Source organism: Procambarus clarkii, chromosome 80 (genome assembly GCF_040958095.1).
Source record: "Procambarus clarkii isolate CNS0578487 chromosome 80, FALCON_Pclarkii_2.0, whole genome shotgun sequence".
NCBI lineage: Eukaryota > Metazoa > Arthropoda > Malacostraca > Decapoda > Cambaridae > Procambarus > Procambarus clarkii.
The window spans coordinates 11,434,591-11,459,173 of NC_091229.1; the positions used below are offsets into that span (position 1 = coordinate 11,434,591).

Consider the following 24,583-nt stretch of genomic DNA (forward strand, 5'->3'; position numbering starts at 1 on the left):
AAGAAAGAGAAGGCTGGGCGGACTGCATTTTCTTGGATTGTCGGAAACCCTTTGACACAGTACCCCATAAGAGGCTGGTACATAAGCTGGAGAGACAAGCAGGAGGAACTGGTAATGCGCTCCAGTGGATAAGGGAGTACCTAAGCAATAGGAAGCAGAAAGTTACAGTGAGGGGGTGAGACCTCATTCTGGGGTGAAGTCACCAGTGGAGTCCCACAGGGTTCTGTACTCGGTCCTATCCTGTTTCTGTTAAACGTAAAGATGTCCTGGAGGGAGATCATTACATTTCTCGCAATGTTTGCCGACGATGCCAAAATTATGAGAAAGATTAAAACAGAGGAGGACACCTTGAGGCTTCAAGAAGACCTAGACAAACTGAAGGAATGGTCGAACAAATGGTTGTTAGAATTTAACCCAAGCAAATGTAATGTAATGACGATAGGTGTAGGGAGCAGGGGGGACCAAATACAAGGTATCATTTGGGAGATGAAACTCTTCAAGAGTCAGAGAGAGAGAGAGAGAGAGAGAGAGAGAGAGAGAGAGAGAGAGAGAGAGAGAGAGAGAGAGAGAGAGAGAGAGAGAGAGAGAGAGAGAGAGAGAGAGAGAGAGAGAGAGACCTGGGGCTGATATTACGCCGGATCTGTCCCCTGAAGCCCGTATCAAAAGGATAACATCAGCGGCATATGCCAGGTTGGCCAACATAAGAACGGCATATAGAAACTTGTGTAAGGAATCATTCAGAACTTTGTATATCACATATGTCAGACCAATCCTGGAGTATCCAGCTCCAGCATGGATTCCATATCTAGTCAAGCATATCTAGTCAAGCATAAGACTAAACTGGAAAAGGTTCAAAGGTTTGTCACCAGACTAGTATCCGAGCTAAGAGGTATGAGCTGCAAGGAGAAACTACGATAATTAAACCTCACGTTGCTGGAAAACAGAAGAGTTAGGGGGGACATGATCACCACATACAAGATTCACAGAGGAATTGTTAGGGTAAATAAAGACAGGTTATTTAACACAAGGGGCACACGCACTAGGGGACACAGGTGGAATTGAGCGCCCAAATGGGCCACAGAGATATTAGAAAGAACTTTTTCAGTGTCAGAGTGGTTGACAAATGGAATGCGTTAAGGAGTGATGTGGTGGAGTCAGACTCCATACATAGTTTCAAGTGTAGATATAAGATAGCCCAGTCGGCTCAGGAACCTGTATACCAGTTGAGTGACAGTTGAGAGGTGGGACCAAAGAGCCAGAGCTCACCCCCCCCCCTGCGCAAGCACAAACAAATGAGTACAAGTAGGTGAGTACTGATATAAGCACAGTTAGTGTAACACTGCTATAAGCGCTGTTAGGGTAACACTGCTATAAGCACTGTTAGGATAACACTGCAATAAGCACTGTTAGGGTAACACTGCAATAAGCACTGTTAGGGTAACACTGCTATAAGCACTGTTAGGGTAACACTGCTATAAGCACTGTTAGGGTAACACTGCTATAAGCACTGTTAGGGTAACACTGCTATAAGCACTGTTAGGGTAACACTGCTATAAGCACTGTTAGGGTAACACTGCTATAAGCACTGTTAGGGTAAGACTGCTATATAAACAAAGGTAAGCAGTGTGAGGTAATCAGTGTTGTGGAAGAGGAACACGTTCAGGAGAGACTCAGCAGTGTTCCAGGAACCCAGAGGTTGCCAGGTACGCAATGTGTTAAGAAAACGAGTCATATTATGCGTCGTGCTGGACTGGTTAGCTGCGGCTCCGGCTTGACAACACAGCTCCATTTTTTACACAGCGAGGACCCCAGAGAACTGTTAGAGGTGCCAGCGCTCTCCTTAAGGAACATCTCTCAATACATCCTTAAGCGCCCGGGGAACCCCACACCAGCCACACGTGTCCCGCCAGCAACACCTACTGAACCATTCACCTGCCACAGGTCTTGGTCAGTACCACCTTCCCTCAAGCAGTCAACACCTTCACCTCTCCTGCAGAAGCAACGATGAAGCTGTTGCTGCTCTCAGCTCTATTGTTTGCGGTGAGTGAAGTTTTTAATGCCTTGGTTCCAGAGGGACAAAGTCAGTATGCAATCACAATCTTGTTTAATATTGTTTGTATACTCATGCGTCCAATAGGTCATTTATTATGTGTCCCATACCCATCCTGTGAGTGGCATTGGACTTTATACTCATCCTTTGAGTTATAGGAGACCCAATACCCATTTTTGTTAGTAATAGTTGGTCTATATCCATCTCGTGAGTAGTAGTGGACTCAATACACATCCTATGTGTGACATTGCATCTCATCATCATCCTGTTAATGATAGTGTACCCCATGCCTATCCTATGAGGGGTATTGGACCACATACCCAACATGTGAGTGGAAGCAGACCCCTTACCCATCCTTTGAGTTGTATTGAGCCTCATACCAATTCTGTAAATAGTATTAAACAGTATCCCCATCCTGTGAGCGACAATGAACCCCGTACCCATCCTGTGAGCGGTATTGAGCCCCATACCCATCCTGCGAGCGGTAGTGAACCTCATCCCATGCTGCGAGCGGTAGTTAACCCCATGCCCATCCTGCGAGCAACAATGAACTCCGTACTATTCCTGAGAGTGGCAGTTGACCCCATACCCAATTCTTTAGAGTGTTCCATACCCATTTCCTTTAAGTAGTAATAGATCCCCCAATCCTTTAAGTGGTTTTAAATCCCCCATACACCTGTGTGTGGCAATGGACCCCCATACACCTCTTGTGAACGGTAATGGACCCCCAACCACCTCCTGTGAATGGGAATGGACCCCCCCCCCCATATACCTCGTTGAGTGGTAATGGACCCCCTAATTCCTACTGTAAGTGGTAATGGATCCCCATATACCTCCTGTGGGAGGAAATGGACCCTATATACCTCCTGTAAGTGGTAATGGACCCCATACACCTCCTGTGAGTGGTAATGAACCCCCATACACCTCCTGTGAGCGACAATGGATCCCCATATACCTCCTGTGAGAGGAAATGGACCCTATATACCTCCTGTGAGAGGAAATGGACCCTATATACCTCCTGTAAGTGGTAATGGACCTCCATACACCTCCTGTGAGTGGTAATGAACCCCCATATGCCTCCTGTGAGTGGTAATGAACCCCCATATATCTCCTGTGAATGGCAATGGACCTCCATATGACTCCTGTGAGTGGTAATGGATCCCCATATACCTCCTGTGAGAGGAAATGGACCCTATATGCCTCCTGTTAATGGTAATGAACCCCCCATATATCTCCTGTGAGTGGTAGTGGACCCCCCATATACCTCCTGTGAATGGTAATGGACCTCGATATGACTCCTGTGACTGGTAATGGATCTCCATATACCTCCTGTGAGTGATAATGGACCCTCCTATATCTACTGTCAGTGGTAATGGACCCCCATATACCTCCTATCAGTGGTAATGGACCGCATACCCATCCTGTGTCGCAGTGCATCTCATACTCTTTTTGTGAGTACAGACAATGAGTTGAATGGTGCAACAGTAAACTTTCTGGTGTGGTGGTTCAATAGTAACAGCAGCCAACGTTGTGAATTGGTGGTTTAGTGGTACAGCAGTTAACCATTGTGGTGTGATGATTCAGTAGTACAGAACGTCTCTTCGTGGTGTGGGAGGTTCAGTGGTACAGCCCTATACCACTGAGAAAGCAAAAGAATATGCAAGAGATTGAACCAGTGATTGTGCAAGAGATTGATCAAGTGATTATGCAAAAGAGCAAGAGAAGAGAAGAGCAAGAAGTTATTGTTCAAGAGATTGATTAACCGATTGAACAAGAGAATGCAAAAGAGATTACGCAAAAGAGGAAGAAATTGGCTGAGTGATTAAGAAATTGATTGGGAAGAGACTGAGGAAGAGATTAAGAAGTTGATTGGCAAGAGAATGAGGACGACATTGAGTATAAAAATTGGCAAGAGACTGAGCCAACAGACTGAACAATAGAATGAGAAAAAAAATTGGAACAGAATTAGCAAGAGTTTGAGCCTGAGATTTGGCAAGAGATTATTCAAGAGATTGGGTTTGAGAACGGACAAGAGAGTGAAGAAAAAGATTGTGCAAAAGACTAAGCAAAAGGTTATACAAAAGATTGTGCTAAAGATTGGGTAAGTGATTGGTCAAGAGATTCAGCAAGAGACTTGGCCTAGAGGATGAACAAGACATTGGACGAGAGACTGGACTAGAGGTTGGGCAAGACATTGGACGAGAGATTGGACTAGAGATTTGACATGGCATTGGGAGAGAGACTGGACTAAAGGTTGGAGAAGACATTGGGAGAGAGACTGGACTAGAGGTTAATACCTGGTTGATACCTGGTTGATGGGGTTCTGGGAGTTCTTCTACTCCACAAGCCCGGCCCGAGGTCAGACTTGACGTGTGAGAGTTTGGTCCACCAGGCTGTTGTTTGGAGCGGCCCGCAGGCCCACATACCCACCACAGCCCGGAACTCCTTGAAGGAAACAATCTAGTTTCCTCTTGAAGATGTCCACGGTTGTTCCTTTGGACAAGACTGGTGGTTCAAGTTGGACAAGACTTTAAGAGAGAGACTGGACCAGAGGTTGGACAAGACTTTGGGAGAGAGACTGGGTAAGTAAGACCAGAAGGACCTTGCAAACATTTAAAAAAAAATTAAAGTTATCAAGTCATCTGAAATTTCTTTCAGTTAGCTTAGACATTAATTAATATTAAATTATTTTGTTGTTTTATCAGATTGTTGTTGTGGGAACAACTTCTCAGCCCTCACTTTACCCTTGGTAAGTACACTGTTTGAATGTTGTCCTTGTTAGTGTTCCTTGAGTGTTTGTGTGGTACGTTGTCCTTGTTAGTGATCCTTGAATGTTTGTGTGGTACGTTGTCCTTGTTAGTGTTCCTTGAGTGTTTGTGTGGTACGTTGTCCTTGTTTGTGTTCCTTGAGTGTTTCTGTGGTACGTTGTCCTTGTTAGTGTTCCTTGAGTGTTTGTGTGGTACGTTGTCCTTGTTAGTGTTCCTTGAGTGTTTGTGTGGTACGTTGTCCTTGTTAGTGTTCCCATGAGTGTCTTGGTTGGGTATTTTGTCCCCTTGTGTGACCCCTTAAGTGTCTGGTTGGTAATTTACCCCTGTGAGTGCCAGGTTTATAGTTTACTCCCGTGAGTACCTTGATACTTTCCTCCCGTGAGTACCTCGATACTTTCCTCCCGTGAGTACCTTAATAATTTCCTCCCGTGAGTACCTTGATACTTTCCTCCCGTGAGTACCTCGATACTTTCCTCCCGATAGTGCCTTGTTGAGAAATTACCCCAATGAGCGCCAGGTTTGAACTTTGTCACTATGAGTGCCAGATTAGTATTATGTATGCATGAATGCCTGGTTTGGTACTTTGTTCCATTGAGTGCCTGGTGAGTTCTTTGCCCCCATGAGTGTTTGGTTGGTACTTTGTCCCCGTGAGTGCCTGGTTTGTACTTTGTTCCAGTGAGTGCCTGGTGAGTTCTTTGCCCCCATGAGTGTTTGGTTGGTACTTTGTTCCATTGAGTGCCTGGTTTGTACTTTGTTCCTGTGAGTGCCTGGTTGGTACTTTGGCCCCGTGAGTGCCTGGTTGGTACTTTGGCCCCGTGAGTCCCTGGTTGGTACTTTGTTCCTGTGAGTGCCTGGTTGGTACTTTGTTCCTGTGAGTGCCTGGTTGGTACTTTGTTCCTGTGAGTGCCTGGTTGGTACTTTGTTCCTGTGAGTGCCTGGTTGGTACTTTGTTCCTGTGAGTGCCTGGTTGGTACTTTGTTCCTGTGAGTGCCTGGTTGGTACTTTGTTCATGTGAGTTCCTGGTTGGTACTTTGTTCCTGTGAGTGCCTGGTTGGTACTTTGGCCACAATGAGTGCCTGGTTGGTAATTTGTCCTCGTGAGTTTCTAGTTAGTATTTGGTTCCAGTGTCATTGTGAGATTACAGTCTACGCGGGATGGCACTAATACAAGTGGCCTCAGTCAGAAAGGACTGCATTGACAACAACAAGTTCAGCTTATTACTTTAAAACTGACGTAGGTGGCGTAGAGCTGCCGCCAGAGTCCAAATCCTTGACGTTCTAATGCTCCACTGGCTCGTTTGCTTCCGTAACTGCTGACGGCAGTTTTCAGAGAAGCAAATCGATTCTCATACCAAATTTGTTGGTGTATGTTGTGGCTATGAAACTGGCTCGAGTTCAAGTATCCAGACCAACATATAAGGATCACTTGAAACGGTAAGGAAACAGATCACGGATCACTTGGGATGGTAATGAAACTAGGAGGAGGAGGATCTAGGAAGCCAGTCACTGGATACCGAATGGGAGATGAAGTCCTTCACGAAACGGACAGAGAAAAAGATCTGGGAGTTGATATCACGCCAAACCTGCCTCCCGAAGCCCACATCAAAATAATAACATCAGCGGCCTATGCGAGGCTGGCTAACATCAGAACTGCTTTCAGAAACCTGTGTAAAGAATCCTTCAGAACCTTGTATACCACATATGTAAGGCCAATTCTGGAGTATGCAGCCCCAGCATGGAGCCCGTATCTAGTCAAGCACAAGACGAAGCTGTAAAAAGTTCAGAGGTAAGCCACTGGGCTAGGGGAGACATGATCACCACATACAAAATTCTCAGGGGAATTAACAGGGTGGACAAGGATGGATTATTTAATACGGGTGGCACACGCACAAGGGGACACAGGTGGAAGCTGAGTACCCAAATGAGCCACAGAGACATTAGAAAGAACTTTTTCAGTGTCAGAGTAGTTAGTAAATGGAATGCACTAGGAAGTCATGTGGTGGAGGCTGACTCCATACACAGTTTCAAATGTAGATATGACAGAGCCCAGTAGGTTCAGGAATCTGTGCTTCAGTTGATTGACGGTTGAGAGGCGGGACCAAAGAGCCAGAGCTGAACCCCCGCAAGCATAATTAGGTGAGTACTTCAGAGCGTATGGCAGAGATAATCAATGGTGACAAGGGTCTTAGAAGGTGTGAACGGAAAGGCACTTGTAGTTCAAACAATAACGTTTATTCATAAAAACTTAATATACTAAACAGTACAAGGCAACAATAGCTTAACGTTACATTAAAGTCCGTAGTGGCGCTATCAACATTATACAAGCCGGTATAATCGAACTTCCGGTAGAGACTGCTCGCGGTTTAAACATTAACTAAACTGAAAACAGTGGGCGACCACTCAGACGCAAGTAGCAGTTCGTAACGACTGTGGCAAAACAATTTAATAACAACAACAGTTAAGACACAACAGACAGACCTGTCACAGAGACAGTCCTCCGTACAGGTGTAGACATCCATCAGTCTCAGGAAACTCTGGAGTTGCGCTCTGGTTGTCGGTCTGGAGTGGCCTCTTCAGGGCGCAAAGTGTTGCTAGGTTGATCTGGAGAAGATGTTACCCATGCAGCAGGTCCCCACTCTCCACGGCGCCGAAAGTCTCCAATGGAAAGGCAAACGTTAATTACGTTAAGGCTCGTCTCTCAGGAATGCAGTCAAAGCAATCAATTACGTTGCAACATTATGACAAACACAAGACGATTGATCGAAGCAATTTCAATAAAAAGTCACAACACAATTACGTTAATTAGCAAAATTAATTACGTTAATCTTTGTCTCCAGGATAGTCAAACCAAAGTAAGGTAATTTACGTTAATTACACTCTGTCAACACAGTTAGTCAAGCAACCTAACCAGGCTTAACGAAGCCAGTCAACAAACACCAGGTAATTAGCAATCACTGAGTATCCGCACTAATTACTGTCAAACTGACAGTCAATTAACTCACAAAGAACTACTTTAACAATCAGCTGATCACTGAGATCACTTAACGAACACCAATTAGTCAACAAGTTGCTAATTACCTCGCACTACTAATGATGGTAATTAATTTCACTAATTACAATGACTCTGACTTCACTTAATGATCACAAACTAACACAAAACCCGGTCACGTAGACCAACATAAAATCAGTAACAAATACAGTGCTTAACCACAGCATTGAACAATACAACACAACACTGTCACCAAATATTATATGACAGTAATACACACAGAAACAAATGAGTAAAACTCACTCTCCTACTTTTTATCACTGATTGTCGTCTGGAACGAAAGAAAAGAAAGATAACACGGAAATGGTAAGACAGTGACGGTATCTATTAAACCATACTAACAATCCATACAAATAATATAAAACACATAATACTAAATGTGTAACAAGTGTAAGATAACAATCACACTCAGGTCAGTTTACAGTTATCACACAGATTAGCTGTAGCTGCCCTCTCCTATCGTGCTTTCCTCGGCTGTGGAACTTCTTCCAGCGACGGGACTACGAAGAACAACAGACCGTCTGGCTGAATTTACTCAGCCCAAAGAAATAATGCACTCCAGACGAATGATACATAAAGTTGATACTTGAGTACTCACTTTGAAAATACCGGTATCCTTCCACAATACATTCATACTCATTATGATTCCGCTGTTGATTGAAGATCGAACACCACACAGGCAGCCCGTGGTAGATCCTTGTGCACAGGGGTTACACGGGTGAAGGTGCGGTGAGGTGGGGTCGAGGTGGCGCTGGCGGATGAGGCAGCGAACCTCTGGACCACAAGGGCGAGAATTGCTTGCCACCCAAGATAACTGGTGGAGACAGGGGTGCGTTTAGAGAGCACACGGGGTGAGAATTTCAGTAGCGTGCTTTGCTGAAGGCACACTGGTGGAACACTGATGGAACGAGATGGACACCATGTGATAAGCACCCGGGGTGGACAGCACGATGGACGAAATTAATAGTCCACACAGTCCACAATTTTACATTAATTCACTCAGAATTTTAACTTAAACACTTGGAACCGTATCCCTAGATTCCCTGTACACAGTCTACTAAGAGATATGGTGACGGATCGCTCTGATATAAGCCGATGATCACGAATCACTTTGCTACAGTTCTAATGCACCTGCAGACGAACATGTGGGGCATGGAGTATCTTCCTTCCGTGCTTCCTAGTATCTTCGTAAATAATATCTATTTGCGCCGAGCGAGTACCGGATTTTGGGACGGTAATGCTTAGACGGAATAGATATACTTTGAGCTTGCTGAACTATACGATAGCCAAGAAAAATACACTGAATTTTGGCCGAAATCAGGATACCACGTCTACTCAGTCCAGGTTTGCTCATCAGAATGAGGTCCTTGAGGCGGGATGGTGGCTGCGGCGTTCCCCTTGTCTTTTGAGATGACCAATCAATGATGTTGGAAATATCCAACACTTATTTCTCATTTAGCACCCTGATAAATCATCTTTGTGCTAATAATTATAATTTACTAACACTACTAATCAGTAGTTTACTAGTACAAATTCATATCCTATTAGGACGCAATTCTGCGAAATCTTTCCTAATATTTATGGCGTCGTGCTACAATGCTTGCCAGAGGCAATAATTTTCCACATATCTGTGAATAAAATCGAGTCCACTTACTTTCCTTTATTAAGGATAATCGTTATTAATAAGTTTACTTCATTTAGTATATTACTGTTTACTGGAAATCACTTATCCAGCTAGATAGCTGTTCCAGTGAGTAATATTATAATACAAATTATTCTTCATTTAAATCTTTCTCGTTTATTTTGCGCGGTCTGAATTATTAACCGGCTTGCCCTACCCGAAAATATAATACCGTAAATCACATATTTATGACATAAATATTCGTCATAACCACTTCCTTTCCTACTTAGAATTAAATGAATAATATAATTTATGCTCGGGGCCCCTACTTTTGCGAATGCGTGTACCCGAGAGGGAAGGAGGAGGAAAGCGACTCTCGCCTTTTTTTATCTATTGGCAGCAAGGTGTTCCGAAGCGGCGCGACCAAATTTTCCAATTCTGCAAGTATCCGTTCTTCTCAGGGCTTCAGATTTAGGGCGCAGCTTACTCAATATATGGACACCAATTTCGGCAGGCATTTTACCTCATAGTTTTACTGTTGAGCTCAGGAATATTCTACTAATGCCGGAGCCATGCCGTAATGCTGTAGGCGATATAAAACGCCCATATAAGTGCTGCTTCCACCCCTCCAATTACTTCAGTTATTGCGTTTTAATGCGTGAATACTAGTTAGGAGTGGAAATTATGGAAGTTATTTATTTCAGCGGGGTGTAATTCAAATGAGGAGGCGTGTGACTGTCCATATGATCACATATCCCAAGGATTACTATCTCTGGGCTGGTCCCAACGTGTTGTAGAGATTGGACGCATTCTTCGTTCCTTTGACACAGCTGAGAATTTTACCAGTCTTAATTTGTAGATAGTGTCCTTTCTATATTGAGAGGCAATGAATTTTCATTTATTTGCTTATTAATCATATACTTGATTTAATCTTTGATATGCATTATTATTTTTACGTGACATAAACTAATACATATTTCACATATATGCTGTAATTAATAACTTATATTTATATTGTTGTAGTTTGTAGTACATTACCTAGTAGCATTTCAGAAAACCCCCCCAAAGTGTATGGAGGGATTTGGCTCTATTATTTTAATTATTATTCTACAGTCCATTACTCTAACATTTTTATGATTAATCACATTGCATTATCTAGCATCTCAGAGCATCCTACTTATTTATCACTAGCTGTTCCCGACCATGAGTTGCTGGTGGCACATGCGTTGCTGAGACACAGCAACCTTCCCCTGTCTCCCAGTCATCCTCAACATTCACCCCTCCCCCGTCTCCTCGTCCTCCCAACCATTCCTCACTTCCCTGTCCCCTCGTCCTCCCAACCTTTCCCCACTCCTTCGTCCTCTTGTCCTCCCCAAACATCCCCCCCTTCCCCCGTCCATTGTTCTCCCCACCATCCCCCACTCCACCATCCCCTCGTCCTCCTAACCCTTCCTCACTCCACCCATCCCCTCGTCCTCCTCACCATCTCCCACTCCCCCGTCCCCTTGTTCTTCTACCATTTCCCTCTCCCCCATCCTCTCGTCCTCTCTACCATCCCCCACACCCCTGTCCCCTTGTCCTCTTCACTATTCTCCATTCCCCTCGTCCCCACCATCCCAAACTCCTCCGTCTCCTCGTCCTCCCATCCATTAACCCCTCCTCTGTCCCATATTCCTCCCCAAAATCCGCCACTCTCATCATCTCGCCCTCCTCACCCTTCCCCACTCCCTTCGCTGATGCATCCCCCAAAGGATCTGATGGTTCCCATCAGAAAATTAGGAACATCAAATTATCTGATTTTCCCATCACTGAAATATAAATAAAACGTTAAAAACGAAATGAAAAACAATGACATAATAAAAAAAAGCTATACTTACGACATGAATGGAATGGTAAACAACACAGTTCAATTCCAACGCAATGTCACACAAAATTATTATATCAAAATTAAAATATATCAAAATCAATGAAAATTCCATTTGTCAATGTAATTGGAATCTTTGAAATGGAATCATAACATATTTAGTATTGTGTGTATTGCTCTTACATGCAACAGATGATGCTGTTTTTTAAATAACGAAGGTTTTACCTGTCACATATGAGGCATCTATACATATACTTACGAAATGAATGGTATGGTAAACAACACAGCTCAATTCAAACGCAATATAACATAAAATAGTTTTAAAAGAAAATAAAAATAAATCGAAATCTATTAAAATTCAATTTTTTCAATGCAATAGAAAACATTGAAATGTAATCGTAACATATCTAGTATAGCGTGTGTTGTTGTTATGTGCAACAGATGGTGCTGTTATAAAAAAAAACATGTTTTTACCTGTCACAGGTGTGGCATCTATATAGTAGGTATATAAAAACATGTGCGTATTAGAATGGAGTGTTGTGTCAACATTTCAAAGCAATAGGCAGAGAACTCTCGGATATTTAAGCATGTGTTGCTCTTTCGTCCAACAGACGGCACTATTTAAAAAAAAATCCATGTTTTTACTTGTCACAGGTGAGGCATTTATATAGTAGGTATATAAAAACACAAGCCTATTTGAATTCAATGTTGTGTCAAAATTTCAAAGCAATCGGTAAAGAGAATTTCAAGTTATCCCTCACATGAAAAATAACGAAAAACACAGTTTTTCAAAGAAAGCATGTTTTTTCGTCACAGAGGTGACATTTATATAATATGTACATAAAAATCCGCTCGGATGCAAATGAAACGTTGTGTGAAAATTTCAAAGCAATCGGTGAAGAATTTTCTGAGATTAGCAATTTTGAACAAACGAACATTTCCATTTTTATTTAAATAGATGGCTTGTATTGCCTTTAAGTGTAACAGATGGCACTGTTTCTTAAAAAAAATGTTTTTACCTGTCACAGGTGTGGAATCTATACTTATTCTTACAAAATGAATGGTATGGTAAACAACACAGCTCAATTCCAATGGAATGTCACATACACTAATTAAATCAAAATGAAAATATATCAAAATCTTTGAAAATGTAATTTATCAATGCAATCGGAAAGTTTGAAATAGAACCGTTACATATTTAGTATATGCTTGTGTTGCTATTACGTGCAACAGATGGCACTGTTTTTCAAAACAAGCATGTTTTTACCTGCCACAGGTGTGACATCTATATAGTAGGTATATAAAAATATACGTGTATATGAATGGAACGTTGTGTCAAAATTTCAAAGCAATCGATGAAGAACTTTCGGATATAACAGCGTGTGTTGCTCCTACATCTAACAGATGGCGCTATTTAAAAAAAAAGCATGTTTTATCCTGTCACAGGTGAGGCATGTATATAGTATGTATATAAAACCATGCGCCTATTCAACTGCAACGTTCTGTAAAAGAAAAAAGCAATCGGTAAAGATTTTTCGAAGATTTCCCTCACATGAAAAAACCTGAAAAACAATGTTTTTTTTCAGAAAAAGCATGTTTTTTTTTTTTTGCTGTCATAGACGTGACATCTATATAGTATGTATATAAAAACCTGCTCAGATGCGAATGGAACATTGTGTGAAAATTTTCAAAGCAATCGGTGAAGAACTTTCGGAGATTAGCGGTTATGCACAAATGAACATTTCTATTTTTATTTATATAGATTGGAGATCCATAGGCACTGGTTCTCTGGTTTATTCAATTTCTATAATTAATTGTTTTCTCCCATAAAGGAAATGGTCTTTCGAATCTTAATCATCATTATTATTAGTATTATGGAGCCAGATTTCCCTACAGGTGGCAGCATCTTGGAGGACGATGGTGCCTCGACCAATGAGAGAGACTCCTAGCTCATAACCGTCTGGCTTCTCTCTCTGAATCTGGGAAGCCAGATGCTAAAAATCATGTTAATGCTGTAACTATTTACTCAGAAATGCCATGGCGGCCACCGTGAGTTTTCTGGACAGCTGAGGGTGTCTGCTTTTCAAAGACACCAAATTTCGACCTTCTAGCTGCTATATTAAGAAAGTTAGAATTTCGTGCACTCCTGTGCGCTCTCTGAAATTATCTGAAAGCAAAATGGCAATCTGCCTCTTCTGTCAATCATGTGTAAGTTAGCCAGAGGTACAACCTCTGACAGTCAAGTGAATACTTTGCCCCCCCCCCCCATGTGTGCCTATTTCACACTTTCTCCCCGTGAGTGTCTCCGTTGAATGCCTAGTTAGTACTCTGTCCCCGTAAGTGTCCTCATGAGAGTCTGGTTTGTACTTTATACCCATAAGAGTTCTAGTGAGTGTTTCAATGACAATCCTCATGAGTATTCCCCCTCAATGCTCCATGAGTGTTCTTGTGAGTGTCCCTCTGTGAGTGTCCCTCTGCGAGTGTCTCCATGCATGGCCTCTGTCAGAGTTCCCTTGAATGTCCTCCGTGAGTGTCCCCCCCCCCTTCCCCCCATGAGTGTCCTCGTGAGAGGTTCCGTTAGCATCTCCGTGAGAGTTCTCGTGAGCGTCCCTGTAAGAGTTCCTGTGAGAGTCCCCGGGAGAGTTCTCATTGTCGGAAAAACCGACACTATTTACTAACATTTGGTACAATACGTAGATAATATTCTGCGGGTTTTGTGCTAAGTTATTCATCCAAAGAAACCGAGATAGCAGGGGAATTTTCCTCGGAAGAAAAAGGGGATATCATTGCCATATGTCACCATTAAATTCAACAACTAATAATATTGGGAATTATTCTTAAACATCAGTCTCTGGACTGTTAACATCATTAAAAACATTTCCTTTGAATCAACGTAATTTTCTGTACTAAAACAGATTAAATATAAACACTCTTTCCACTTCTTGATAAAACACATTTAGAGAACAGCCGATGTGGGAGGTTGCCATATTAAGCCTGGAACGTTAAAATGACCTCTTGACCTCTCAAGTACATGAGGAACAGCAAGTTATTGTCGAAGAGTTAGACAGCATAAATTGACACCATCTTTACCAGGGAAGACATTGTATCCGTACAGTATACTAAATGATTTATAGAACTCTAATTATTGTGTATATTTACTGTTATGGTTATGTCGTATATAAACAACATACCCAAGGGTGAGCAATAATTCAACCCTTTAAGAATATTATAATATACATGCAAACAGAATAATTTATGTGCAGCAAATATTACTGTGCAATCTCTTTGGGAGGTGAATTGAGAAGTGAAGTCATTAATGTGGAATCACACAAAGATGGGAACCACGTGACTGGCTGGCTACCCACTTGTCTTACCAGCTCTGCTGGTAAGACAAGGCTGGGATTTTGAGGAGATGGATATTCAGGGCTGCGAAGGTTTCAGTGACTACATAGCAGGTACTGTAACAAATGGAGGGAAAAAAATTATAGTCGCAGTCATATATAATCCACCACCAAATGACAGAAGACCTAGACAGGAATATGATAGAAACAACATGGCCACCATTAACATAATAGAAAGAGCAGCTTCTGTTGCTAGCAGGAATGGATCTGGACTACTAATTATGGGAGACTTCAACCATGGGAAGATAGATTGGAAGAACAGAGACCCGCATGGAGGACCAGAAACATGGAGAGCTAAGCTGCTGGACGTGGCAACAAGAAACTTTCTAAGCCAGCACACCAAAGAACCAACAAGAATGAGAGGAGAAGATGAACCAGCAATGCTTGATTTGATATTTACCCTAAATGAATGGGATATAAGGGAAGTTAAGATGGAAGCGCCCTTGGGAATGAGTGACCACAGTGTATTGAACTTTGAGTACCTGGTAGAGCTAGGACTTATCTCCCCCAAAAAAGAACTAGGAATCAAAAGGCTGGCATACCGAAAGGGGAATTATGAACAGATGAGAAGTTTCCTAAGTGAAATACCTTGGGACACAGACCTCAGAGACAAGTCTGTACAGGGTATGATGGACTATGTTACCCAAAAGTGTCAGGAGGCAGTAAACAGGTTCATCCCGGCCCAAAGGGAAAAATCCGAGAAGCAACAGAAGAATCCATGGTATAATAGGGCATGTATGGAAGCGAAGAAACTGAACAAAAAGGCGTGGAGGAACTTCCGGAATAACAGAACACCAGAAAGCAGAGAGAGATACCAGAGAACCAGGAATGAGTACGTCAGGGTGAGAAGAGAAGCAGAGAAAAATTTTGAAAATGATATAGCAAACAAAGCCAAGACCGAACCAAAGCTACTCCACAGTCACATCAGAAGGAAAACAACAGTGAAAGAACAGGTATTGAAACTTAGAACAGGCGAGGACAGGTATACAGAGAATGACAGAGAGGTGTGTGAGGAACTCAACAAGAGGTTCCAGGAGGTCTTCACAATAGAACAGGGTGAGGTCACTGTGCTAGGAGAAAGGGAGGTAAACCAGGCGGCCTTGGAGGAGTTCGAAATTACGAGAGAGGAGGTCAAGAGACACCTGCTGGATCTGGATGTTAGAAAGGCTGTTGGTCCAGATGGGATCTCATGATGGGTACTGAAAGAGTGTGCAGAGGCACTTTGCCTGCCACTCTCCATAGTGTATAGTAAGTCACTAGAGACGGGAGACCTACCAGAAATATGGAAGACGGCGAATGTGGTCCCAATATACAAAAAGGGCGACAGACAAGAGGCACTGAACTACAGGCCAGTGTCCTTGACTTGTATACCATGCAAGGTGATGGAGAAGATCGTGAGAAAAAACCTGGTAACACATCTGGAGAGAAGGGACTTCGTGACAAATCGCCAACATGAATTCAGGGAGGGTAAATCTTGCCTTACAGGCTTGATAGAATTCTACGATCAGGTGACACAGATTAAGCAAGAAAGAGAGGGCTGGTGTTATGATCTCAGCCTGCAGGAGAAACGAGTCTCCCTTCTTGAGAGTTATTCAGCAAGCCTGACCTAACTAGAAGGTCTAGCAAATATTGAGGTGATAACCCATATGAAAAATGGCTGGTTGGATATGTAAAACAATTTAAGATTATAGGCAGTAAGTAAGGAAATAGATAAATGACTGGCTAGGAGATGTGGACATTTTGCTGGAGGCGTGAGGCTCGCTTCCGGAGGACCTTGACCTCACTTGAGTGCCAGACATCGCAGGGGGAAGCCGCGCTCCGTTTGAGCTCCCGTCAGAAGGGAACCCCTAGTGATATATCTCGAAGAGAAGAGAAGTGTGCGGACGTACCAGCTGTGGAATCGAGCTGGGAACGTTGTGGTCTCAAGTCCTGGTCGACGAGCAGATATTAAATCGCCCAGAAGCATTATTGTGGGCTGTGTGGAGCGCCCTGACCAGACGCCGTCAGAGGAAAAGCGCCCTCGATCAGTTAATCTGTGGTAAGCACGATATACGCCAGTTCATAGTGATCGCTTGTAGTTTGGTCGTGTGCCCAGCGACAGTAGCAATGTTTATTTATAAGTTAGACATGTTTTAATAAGGCAGAAGACCTGAAATAGGAGAGTGGAGAGGGAGGAACACGGAGCGACGTCCTCCCCCTCCGAGCGCTGGCGGACGACTGAGGGAGCCTGGCTCCGGATGGAGGAAGACCCTCCCAGTGAGTGAGGTCCGCCGCCAGGCGAGGTGGAGTATGGACCCGCCCAAAACGGGGGAGTCCACTCTCACTGTATGTAGAGAACAGATAGAGGTTTGAGGCAAGCATATTGTGTGGTTATTTTTGTTTATGTGTTAAAGGGGAACATTTTATTGGAACGTCGATGGGTTGCAGGTTTGTCTTTGGGGAAGAAGTTGCTGAGAACTTCGAAGCCAGCAGATGATGTAGCTGATGAGACTCCAAGGTAGTGGAGCAGAGGACCTCGAGCTGTGAGGAGAAGCAGCAGTGAAGAGGAGTGTCACGCGCTTCTGTAGAGGTGGTGTAGCAGCCAAGAGAGCTGTGGAAGAACCTAACAGAAGGGTGAAGCACCGTAGTTGCACAAGGAAACTTCATGATAGCAGCCTGGAGGAGCTGCAGAGGATCCTGGTAGTGAAGCCTGGAAGAACCTAAGGATATTAGGGTAGTGAACTTCCAGAGGTGGAAGGGGAAGTTCTGGTGGATTACTAGTAGGGAGTTGATAGTGTTTGGTTGTCATTAGCGTGCAAGACGCAGTGAGAGGTGAGTGACTGTTGGCATTCTTATGTCAAGGAGTTTTTTATACTGAAGTATCAATGAACATTTATACTGGTATATGTTATTGCATTCAAATGCTGATTTTCTATATATACATTATCTTGCTGATAGTGCAACAGTGTATGTAGGCTTGACCAACTTGAGGAGGTTAATGGTATCAGGTGGCGAACCAGGAGATAGGATACCCCTTTGATAAGCTGATAATAGAGTTCTGATGGTGTTGGAGTGCAACCTGATTGTGATATTATAGAGTATAGGATTCATTATTATTATATGTGTGTATGTATCGTGTATGTGCTTTGTTCAGTAAATGTGTCACAATTTGCTGGTGTTTGCCCTTGTCCTAGTGAGGCTTCCCAGGAGGTAGTAAAGAAGGAGAGAGAGAGAGAGAAAGAACCAAGAACCACTGCTGTGGACAGGGTAGGAGGTAATACTAGTAAGTCATAGGGGGATTGAGGAGATCATATCTCATAAGGAGAGAGTGGGGAGTCACAGCGGCTCGAGTGGGTGTGTGCACGTGACGACGAGGCTAAGTGTTGGAGCCGCATCCCCTAAACGTGTGACGTTGAGCCCCTCTCCAAGAGCCAGAAGCGCCTAGTGTGATCTCCTAGTGAAGTGTAAGCACTCTACCGAGTTATGGGTTGGGTTGTCCGTAGAGAAGGATCAACGACGACAACACCAACCAACCCACGAGTCTATAATAAATTGGGGGCCTGTGTCCGGGAGAGTGAACTGACACACCCACACCCTGTCCAAGAGTGGATTTGTACACCCTTGCTGAGATAAACTGTGTGACCGCAGGTGTATACTCTCTCTCTTGGGAAGACTCACAGGACAAAGATGGATAAGGTGCAAGCGTTTGTGGAGTCAGGCAAGCCTGAGGATTTAGAAGGTTGCACGAGGGATCAGTTGAAACAAATAGCAGAAAAATGTGGCATCAGGTTGAAAGCATCTAAAGTAGCTGGGATGAAGGATGAGATCCTGAGGCAGTTGAGAGCCAGAAGTGAAGCGGCAGAACAAGGAGCCCAGGAAGGAGCTGAAAGTAGAAAGGAGGATGATGGGCAGGATGACGTGAGATCCCAGGGATCGAGTAGGAGCAGCAAGAGTAGCCGCAGTAGCAGGAGTAGCCGGAGTAGGAGCTTGGAGAGATTCCAGTTAGAGCTCCAGATGCAGCGTGAGGACAAGGAGAGACAGTTCCAGCTGGAAAAGATGAAATTAGAACTCCAGATGAAAAATGAAGCCGAGAAGGAAAAAGAGAAAACCAGGCTGGAAGTAGAGAGAGCGAGACTAGAGGTGGAGAAAGAAAAAGAGAAAACCAGAATAAGAGAACTGGAGTTGGAACAAGAGAAAGAAAAAGAAAAAGCCCAGGTCGAAAAAGAAAAAGCCCAGGTCGAAAAAGAAAAAGAGAGAACAAAACAAATGCAGATAGAAGCGAATAGAACCTTGGCTGAGCAAAGGATTGAACATGGGTTGCCAGAGAGCACCACCCAGGTATCACACCCACCAGATGTTAGGGTTAGGGAGAAGGACATTCCCTTGTTTGTTCCCGAAGAGGCTGAGAGCTTCTTCGAGCATTTTGAGAAAGTAGCCAGTATCAAGGAGTGGCCACAGGAGGAATGGGCCCAGTTGGTCCAGTTAAGATTGACCGGTGCAGCCAGGGAGGCATACACCCAATTGTCACTGGAAGAGTGCCAGGATTATGCCACGGTAAAGAGCAGCATATTGCGCTCGTTTCAGTTAACCCCAGAAGCTTATAGGAAGCGCTTCAGAGAAATGATCAAAGTTGGAGCGTGTACGTTTGCTGAGACAGCAAGAGATCTGGAAAGACGATTCTAGAAGTGGATTGAGGCTGCTGGAGTTGGATCTTACGCTGACCTGAAGCAACTGATGGTCATGGAGAAGTTCTTGGAGATGATGCATCCCGAAACAAAGTTCAAGATCCAAGAAGCAGGGATAATGGAGGTGAAAGATGCCGCAGATAGGGCGGATATGATTACTGAAGCATACAAGAGCTTGAGGGAGAACAGAGTGAGAAGTGAGGCGAGACGCAGCAATAGCAGATCCAGTGGAGTCTGGGGAGGAAGAAATTATGAAAGACCCAGAAGAGTCTGGGGTGAGAAAAATTTTGATAAATGGGCAGATAAAAGTAAGTACCCTAAAACTCAGAAGAGTAGGTCGCGCACTTCGTCTGAAAGTGAGGATGGAGGAGCTAAACGAGAAACTGATCGTTATCCAGGAAATCAAGGGTCCAGTAAAGCTCCACAGAGTGCGAGTAGTACGTCTGGCCCGAGGAACTCCAATACGAGTGGGCAGAGTCAGAGCTACTCTGGTACGTATAGGAGAGATTTCTCCCAAATGAGATGCTACAAGTGCAACAGATCAGGTCACATGATGCGAGATTGTCGGCAGGGCAAGAGAGTTGTGACCCTGGCCATGTGTGACCCCCGAAGCAAATATATCAATGTGTTCCAAGACAAACCACAGAGAGCGAACTTAGTGAACGAGAGGTATAGGCCGTTCATGAGCAAAGGTTGGATCAGTGTAGGAGGCCAACCTGAGGTAGAAGTTGGTATCTTAAGAGATACCGGAGCTAATCAGAGCTTGATTGCGAGAAGCCTGATTGGGGATGGTCGACGGTTAGCTGGCAGTGGGAAGATGAAAGTATATGGGTTATTGTCTGAGAGTGACATGCCCGTTTGTACTGTCCAGCTAAGGTCGGAATATGTGTCGGCAGAGGTGATGTTGGGAGTATGCCCCGACATACCTGTTCCAGGAGTCCAAGTGATCCTGGGGAATGACTTGTGCGGGACAAAGGTGTTGCCGAGAGTCGTAGCGGAAACTGTGCCAGAGGAGTGCCCAGAAGGCCACGGCACGTGTGGGACACCTGAGAGTGTGAACCTGACTGACATCCGAGGAGATGAGTCAGGAGACCGCCAAGCCATTGAAAACCCTGTCTCGGTAGTGACGAAGGCAGAGGTGGCCGACAAGGAAGACACTGGAGAAGGTGAGACAGTGTCGATTCAGCCGGTGGAAGATATCGACGTAGATATAGCGTGGCTGTTTGATGAAGGTCCAGCCCAGGAGAATGAAGTCTCGGTGAGGTCGAAAGTGAAGACGGCCCAGCCGAAGAAGACTCATGTGAAGAGAGCAGACCTGAGTAGAGCCCAGACTGCTGAAATTGAGAGTCGGAAGGCGAATGCAACTGTGCTGAGTAGGAATGAGGAAAGATGTGGACAGACTGAGGACGGAAATAGAGCGTCAAGTGGTCCACGAGCACAGAGGCATAGGGATAGTGGAGTTAAGTTGTTTGAGATGTCAGGAGTTGACATGTTTCACAGAAACCGTAGAGTAGAGATAATGAAGAAGAGTAATAGTCGAGAAAATGAGAGGAGAAGAGACAGTATGTGTGGAGAGATGCTTACGAGCACTTTGGGAGAGGCAAAGCGACATGTATGGTCGAGTGCTGTTGGATGTAGTGCAGTGCTCGAAGAAACTTTTAGGGAACGAAGAAGAGTTGAAGGAGAAGAAATGGAGTGGTATAGAAGTGAAAAATGTGAAAAGAGGAAGATGATACAAGCATGGATGAATAGAAGAAAGCCGAGGACTCGATGTAAGTCAAACAGGACGATGTCTTGGATAAATGAGGAGACGAAAGGGAGAATCGTCGGTGAAGACGAGGGAGTGAAGTATGATGACAGGAGGCGAAAGTATAATGGCAGTAGATGGAAGTATGAAAACGACAGAGGAGGTACAGACAGTAGATGTCTGACTCTGGATGGGAAGAGAAGAAGACGAGGAAACGGAGGGCGGAGACAGTAAGTAGAGTGGACCAATGGAGTGCAGGCGTCCAAAGAGGACAGCCTAGCTAAGAGGTGTCAGAGAAGTCAAATCGTTTATGAGAAGATCATGTTTCTGGAGAGTTGTGAGCCAGATGTTGCAAGGTGCAACGAATTAATTGTAGACTCTTAAGGGAGTATATAAACAGACTAACCGGTCGAACCAATCGGTTGAAGAAAGAGACAGTGTGGTGGCGGATGTATTATCCCGAGCTTTGCCACTGGAATAACTCTCAAAAATAAGGGGAGGGGAGTGTTATGATCTCAGCCTGCAGGAGAAACGAGTCTCCCTTCTTGAGAGTTATTCAGCAAGCCTGACCTAACTAGAAGGTCTAGCAAATATTGAGGTGATAACCCATATGAAAAATGGCTGGTTGGATATGTAAAACAATTTAAGATTATAGGCAGTAAGTAAGGAAATAGATAAATGACTGGCTAGGAGATGTGGACATTTTGCTGGAGGCGTGAGGCTCGCTTCCGGAGGACCTTGACCTCACTTGAGTGCCAGACATCGCAGGGGGAAGCCGCGCTCCGTTTGAGCTCCCGTCAGAAGGGAACCCCTAGTGATATATCTCGAAGAGAAGAGAAGTGTGCGGACGTACCAGCTGTGGAATCGAGCTGGGAACGTTGTGGTCTCAAGTCCTGGTCGACGAGCAGATATTAAATCGCCCAGAAGCATTATTGTGGGCTGTGTGGAGCGCCCTGACCAGACGCCGTCAGAGGAAAAGCGCCCTCGATCAGTTAATCTGTGGTAAGCACGATATACGCCAGTTCATAGTGATCGCTTGTAGTTTGGTCGTGTGCCCAGCGACAGTAGCAATGTTTATTTATAAGTTAGACATGTTTTAATAAGGCAGAAGACCTGAAATAGGAGAGTGGAGAGGGAGGAACACGGAGCGACGTCCTCCCCTTCCGAGCGCTGGCGGACGACTGAGGGAGCCTGGCTCCGGATGGAGGAAGACCCTCCCAGTGAGTGAGGTCCGCCGCCAGGCGAGGTGGAGTATGGACCCGCCCAAAACGGGGGAGTCCACTCTCACTGTATGTAGAGAACAGATAGAGGTTTGAGGCAAGCATATTGTGTGGTTATTTTTGTTTATGTGTTAAAGGGGAACATTTTATTGGAACGTCGATGGGTTGCAGGTTTGTCTTTGGGGAAGAAGTTGCTGAGAACTTCGAAGCCAGCAGATGATGTAGCTGATGAGACTCCAAGGTAGTGGAGCAGAGGACCTCGAGCTGTGAGGAGAAGCAGCAGTGAAGAGGAGTGTCACGCGCTTCTGTAGAGGTGGTGTAGCAGCCAAGAGAGCTGTGGAAGAACCTAACAGAAGGGTGAAGCACCGTAGTTGCACAAGGAAACTTCATGATAGCAGCCTGGAGGAGCTGCAGAGGATCCTGGTAGTGAAGCCTGGAAGAACCTAAGGATATTAGGGTAGTGAACTTCCAGAGGTGGAAGGGGAAGTTCTGGTGGATTACTAGTAGGGAGTTGATAGTGTTTGGTTGTCATTAGCGTGCAAGACGCAGTGAGAGGTGAGTGACTGTTGGCATTCTTATGTCAAGGAGTTTTTTATACTGAAGTATCAATGAACATTTATACTGGTATATGTTATTGCATTCAAATGCTGATTTTCTATATATACATTATCTTGCTGATAGTGCAACAGTGTATGTAGGCTTGACCAACTTGAGGAGGTTAATGGTATCAGGTGGCGAACCAGGAGATAGGATACCCCTTTGATAAGCTGATAATAGAGTTCTGATGGTGTTGGAGTGCAACCTGATTGTGATATTATAGAGTATAGGATTCATTATTATTATATGTGTGTATGTATCGTGTATGTGCTTTGTTCAGTAAATGTGTCACAATTTGCTGGTGTTTGCCCTTGTCCTAGTGAGGCTTCCCAGGAGGTAGTAAAGAAGGAGAGAGAGAGAGAGAAAGAACCAAGAACCACTGCTGTGGACAGGGTAGGAGGTAATACTAGTAAGTCATAGGGGGATTGAGGAGATCATATCTCATAAGGAGAGAGTGGGGAGTCACAGCGGCTCGAGTGGGTGTGTGCACGTGACGACGAGGCTAAGTGTTGGAGCCGCATCCCCTAAACGTGTGACGTTGAGCCCCTCTCCAAGAGCCAGAAGCGCCTAGTGTGATCTCCTAGTGAAGTGTAAGCACTCTACCGAGTTGTGGGTTGGGTTGTCCGTAGAGAAGGATCAACGACGACAACACCAACCAACCCACGAGTCTATAATAGCTGGGCGGACTGCATTTTCTTGGATTGTCGGAAAGCCTTTGACACAGTACCGCATAAGAGGCTGGTACATAAGCTGGAGAGACAGGCAGGTGTAGCTGGTAAGGTGCTCCAGTGGATAAGGGAGTATCTAAGCAATAGGAAGCAGAGAGTTACGGTGAGGGGTGAGACCTCCGATTGGCGTGAAGTCACTAGTGGAGTCCCACAGGGCTCTGTACTCGGTCCTATCTTGTTTCTGATATATGTAAATGATCTCCCGGAGGGTATCGATTCATTTCTCTCAATGTTTGCGGACGATGCTAAAATTATGAGAAGGATTAAAACAGAAGAGGACTGTTTGAGGCTTCAAGAAGACCTAGACAAGCTGAAGGAATGGTCGAACAAATGGTTGTTAGAGTTTAACCCAACCAAATGTAATGTAATGAAGATAGGTGTAGGGAGCAGGAGGCCAGATACAAGGTATCATCTGGGAGAGGAAATTCTTCAGGAGTCAGAGAAGGAAAAAGACTTGGGGGTTGATATCACGCCAGACCTGTCTCATGCAGCACATATCAAGCGGATAACATCAGCGGCATATGCCAGGCTGGCCAACATACGAACGGCATTCAGAAACTTGTGTAAAGAATCATTCAGAACTTTGTATACCACATATGTCAGGCCAATCCTGGAGTATGCAGCCCCAGCATGGAGTCCATATCTAGTCAAGGATAAGACTAAACTGGAAAAGGTTCAAAGGTTTGCCACCAGACTAGTACCCGAGCTGAGAGGTATGAGCTACGAGGAGAGACTACGGGAATTAAACCTCACTTCGCTGGAAGACAGAAGAGTTAGGGGGGACATGATCACCACATTCAAGATTCTGAAGGGGATTGATAGGGTAGATAAAGACAGTCTATTTAACACAAGGGGAACACGCACAAGGGGACACA

General features: G+C 44.4%; 1 protein-coding gene across 3 annotated transcripts in view; it reads left to right on the forward strand.

The window, feature by feature from the left end:
- The first annotated feature begins 1,714 nt into the window (after nucleotides 1–1,714).
- LOC123746180 (uncharacterized) overlaps nucleotides 1,715–24,583 on the forward strand; it is a 42,848-nt gene continuing 19,979 nt past the window's right edge. Inside the window, exons 1-3 of one of the 3 annotated variants that reach the window (XM_069314755.1) lie at nucleotides 1,715–2,040; nucleotides 4,756–4,799; nucleotides 17,180–23,277. In XM_069314755.1, coding sequence (XP_069170856.1) covers nucleotides 19,466–21,397 — 1,932 coding nt within the window. In that variant the 5' untranslated portion in view covers nucleotides 1,715–2,040; nucleotides 4,756–4,799; nucleotides 17,180–19,465 and the 3' untranslated portion in view covers nucleotides 21,398–23,277. Of the gene's footprint in view, nucleotides 2,041–4,755; nucleotides 4,800–17,179; nucleotides 23,278–24,583 lie in introns of those variants that run through there. The other 2 variants (XR_011225128.1, XR_011225127.1) reach the window with 2 other exon arrangements.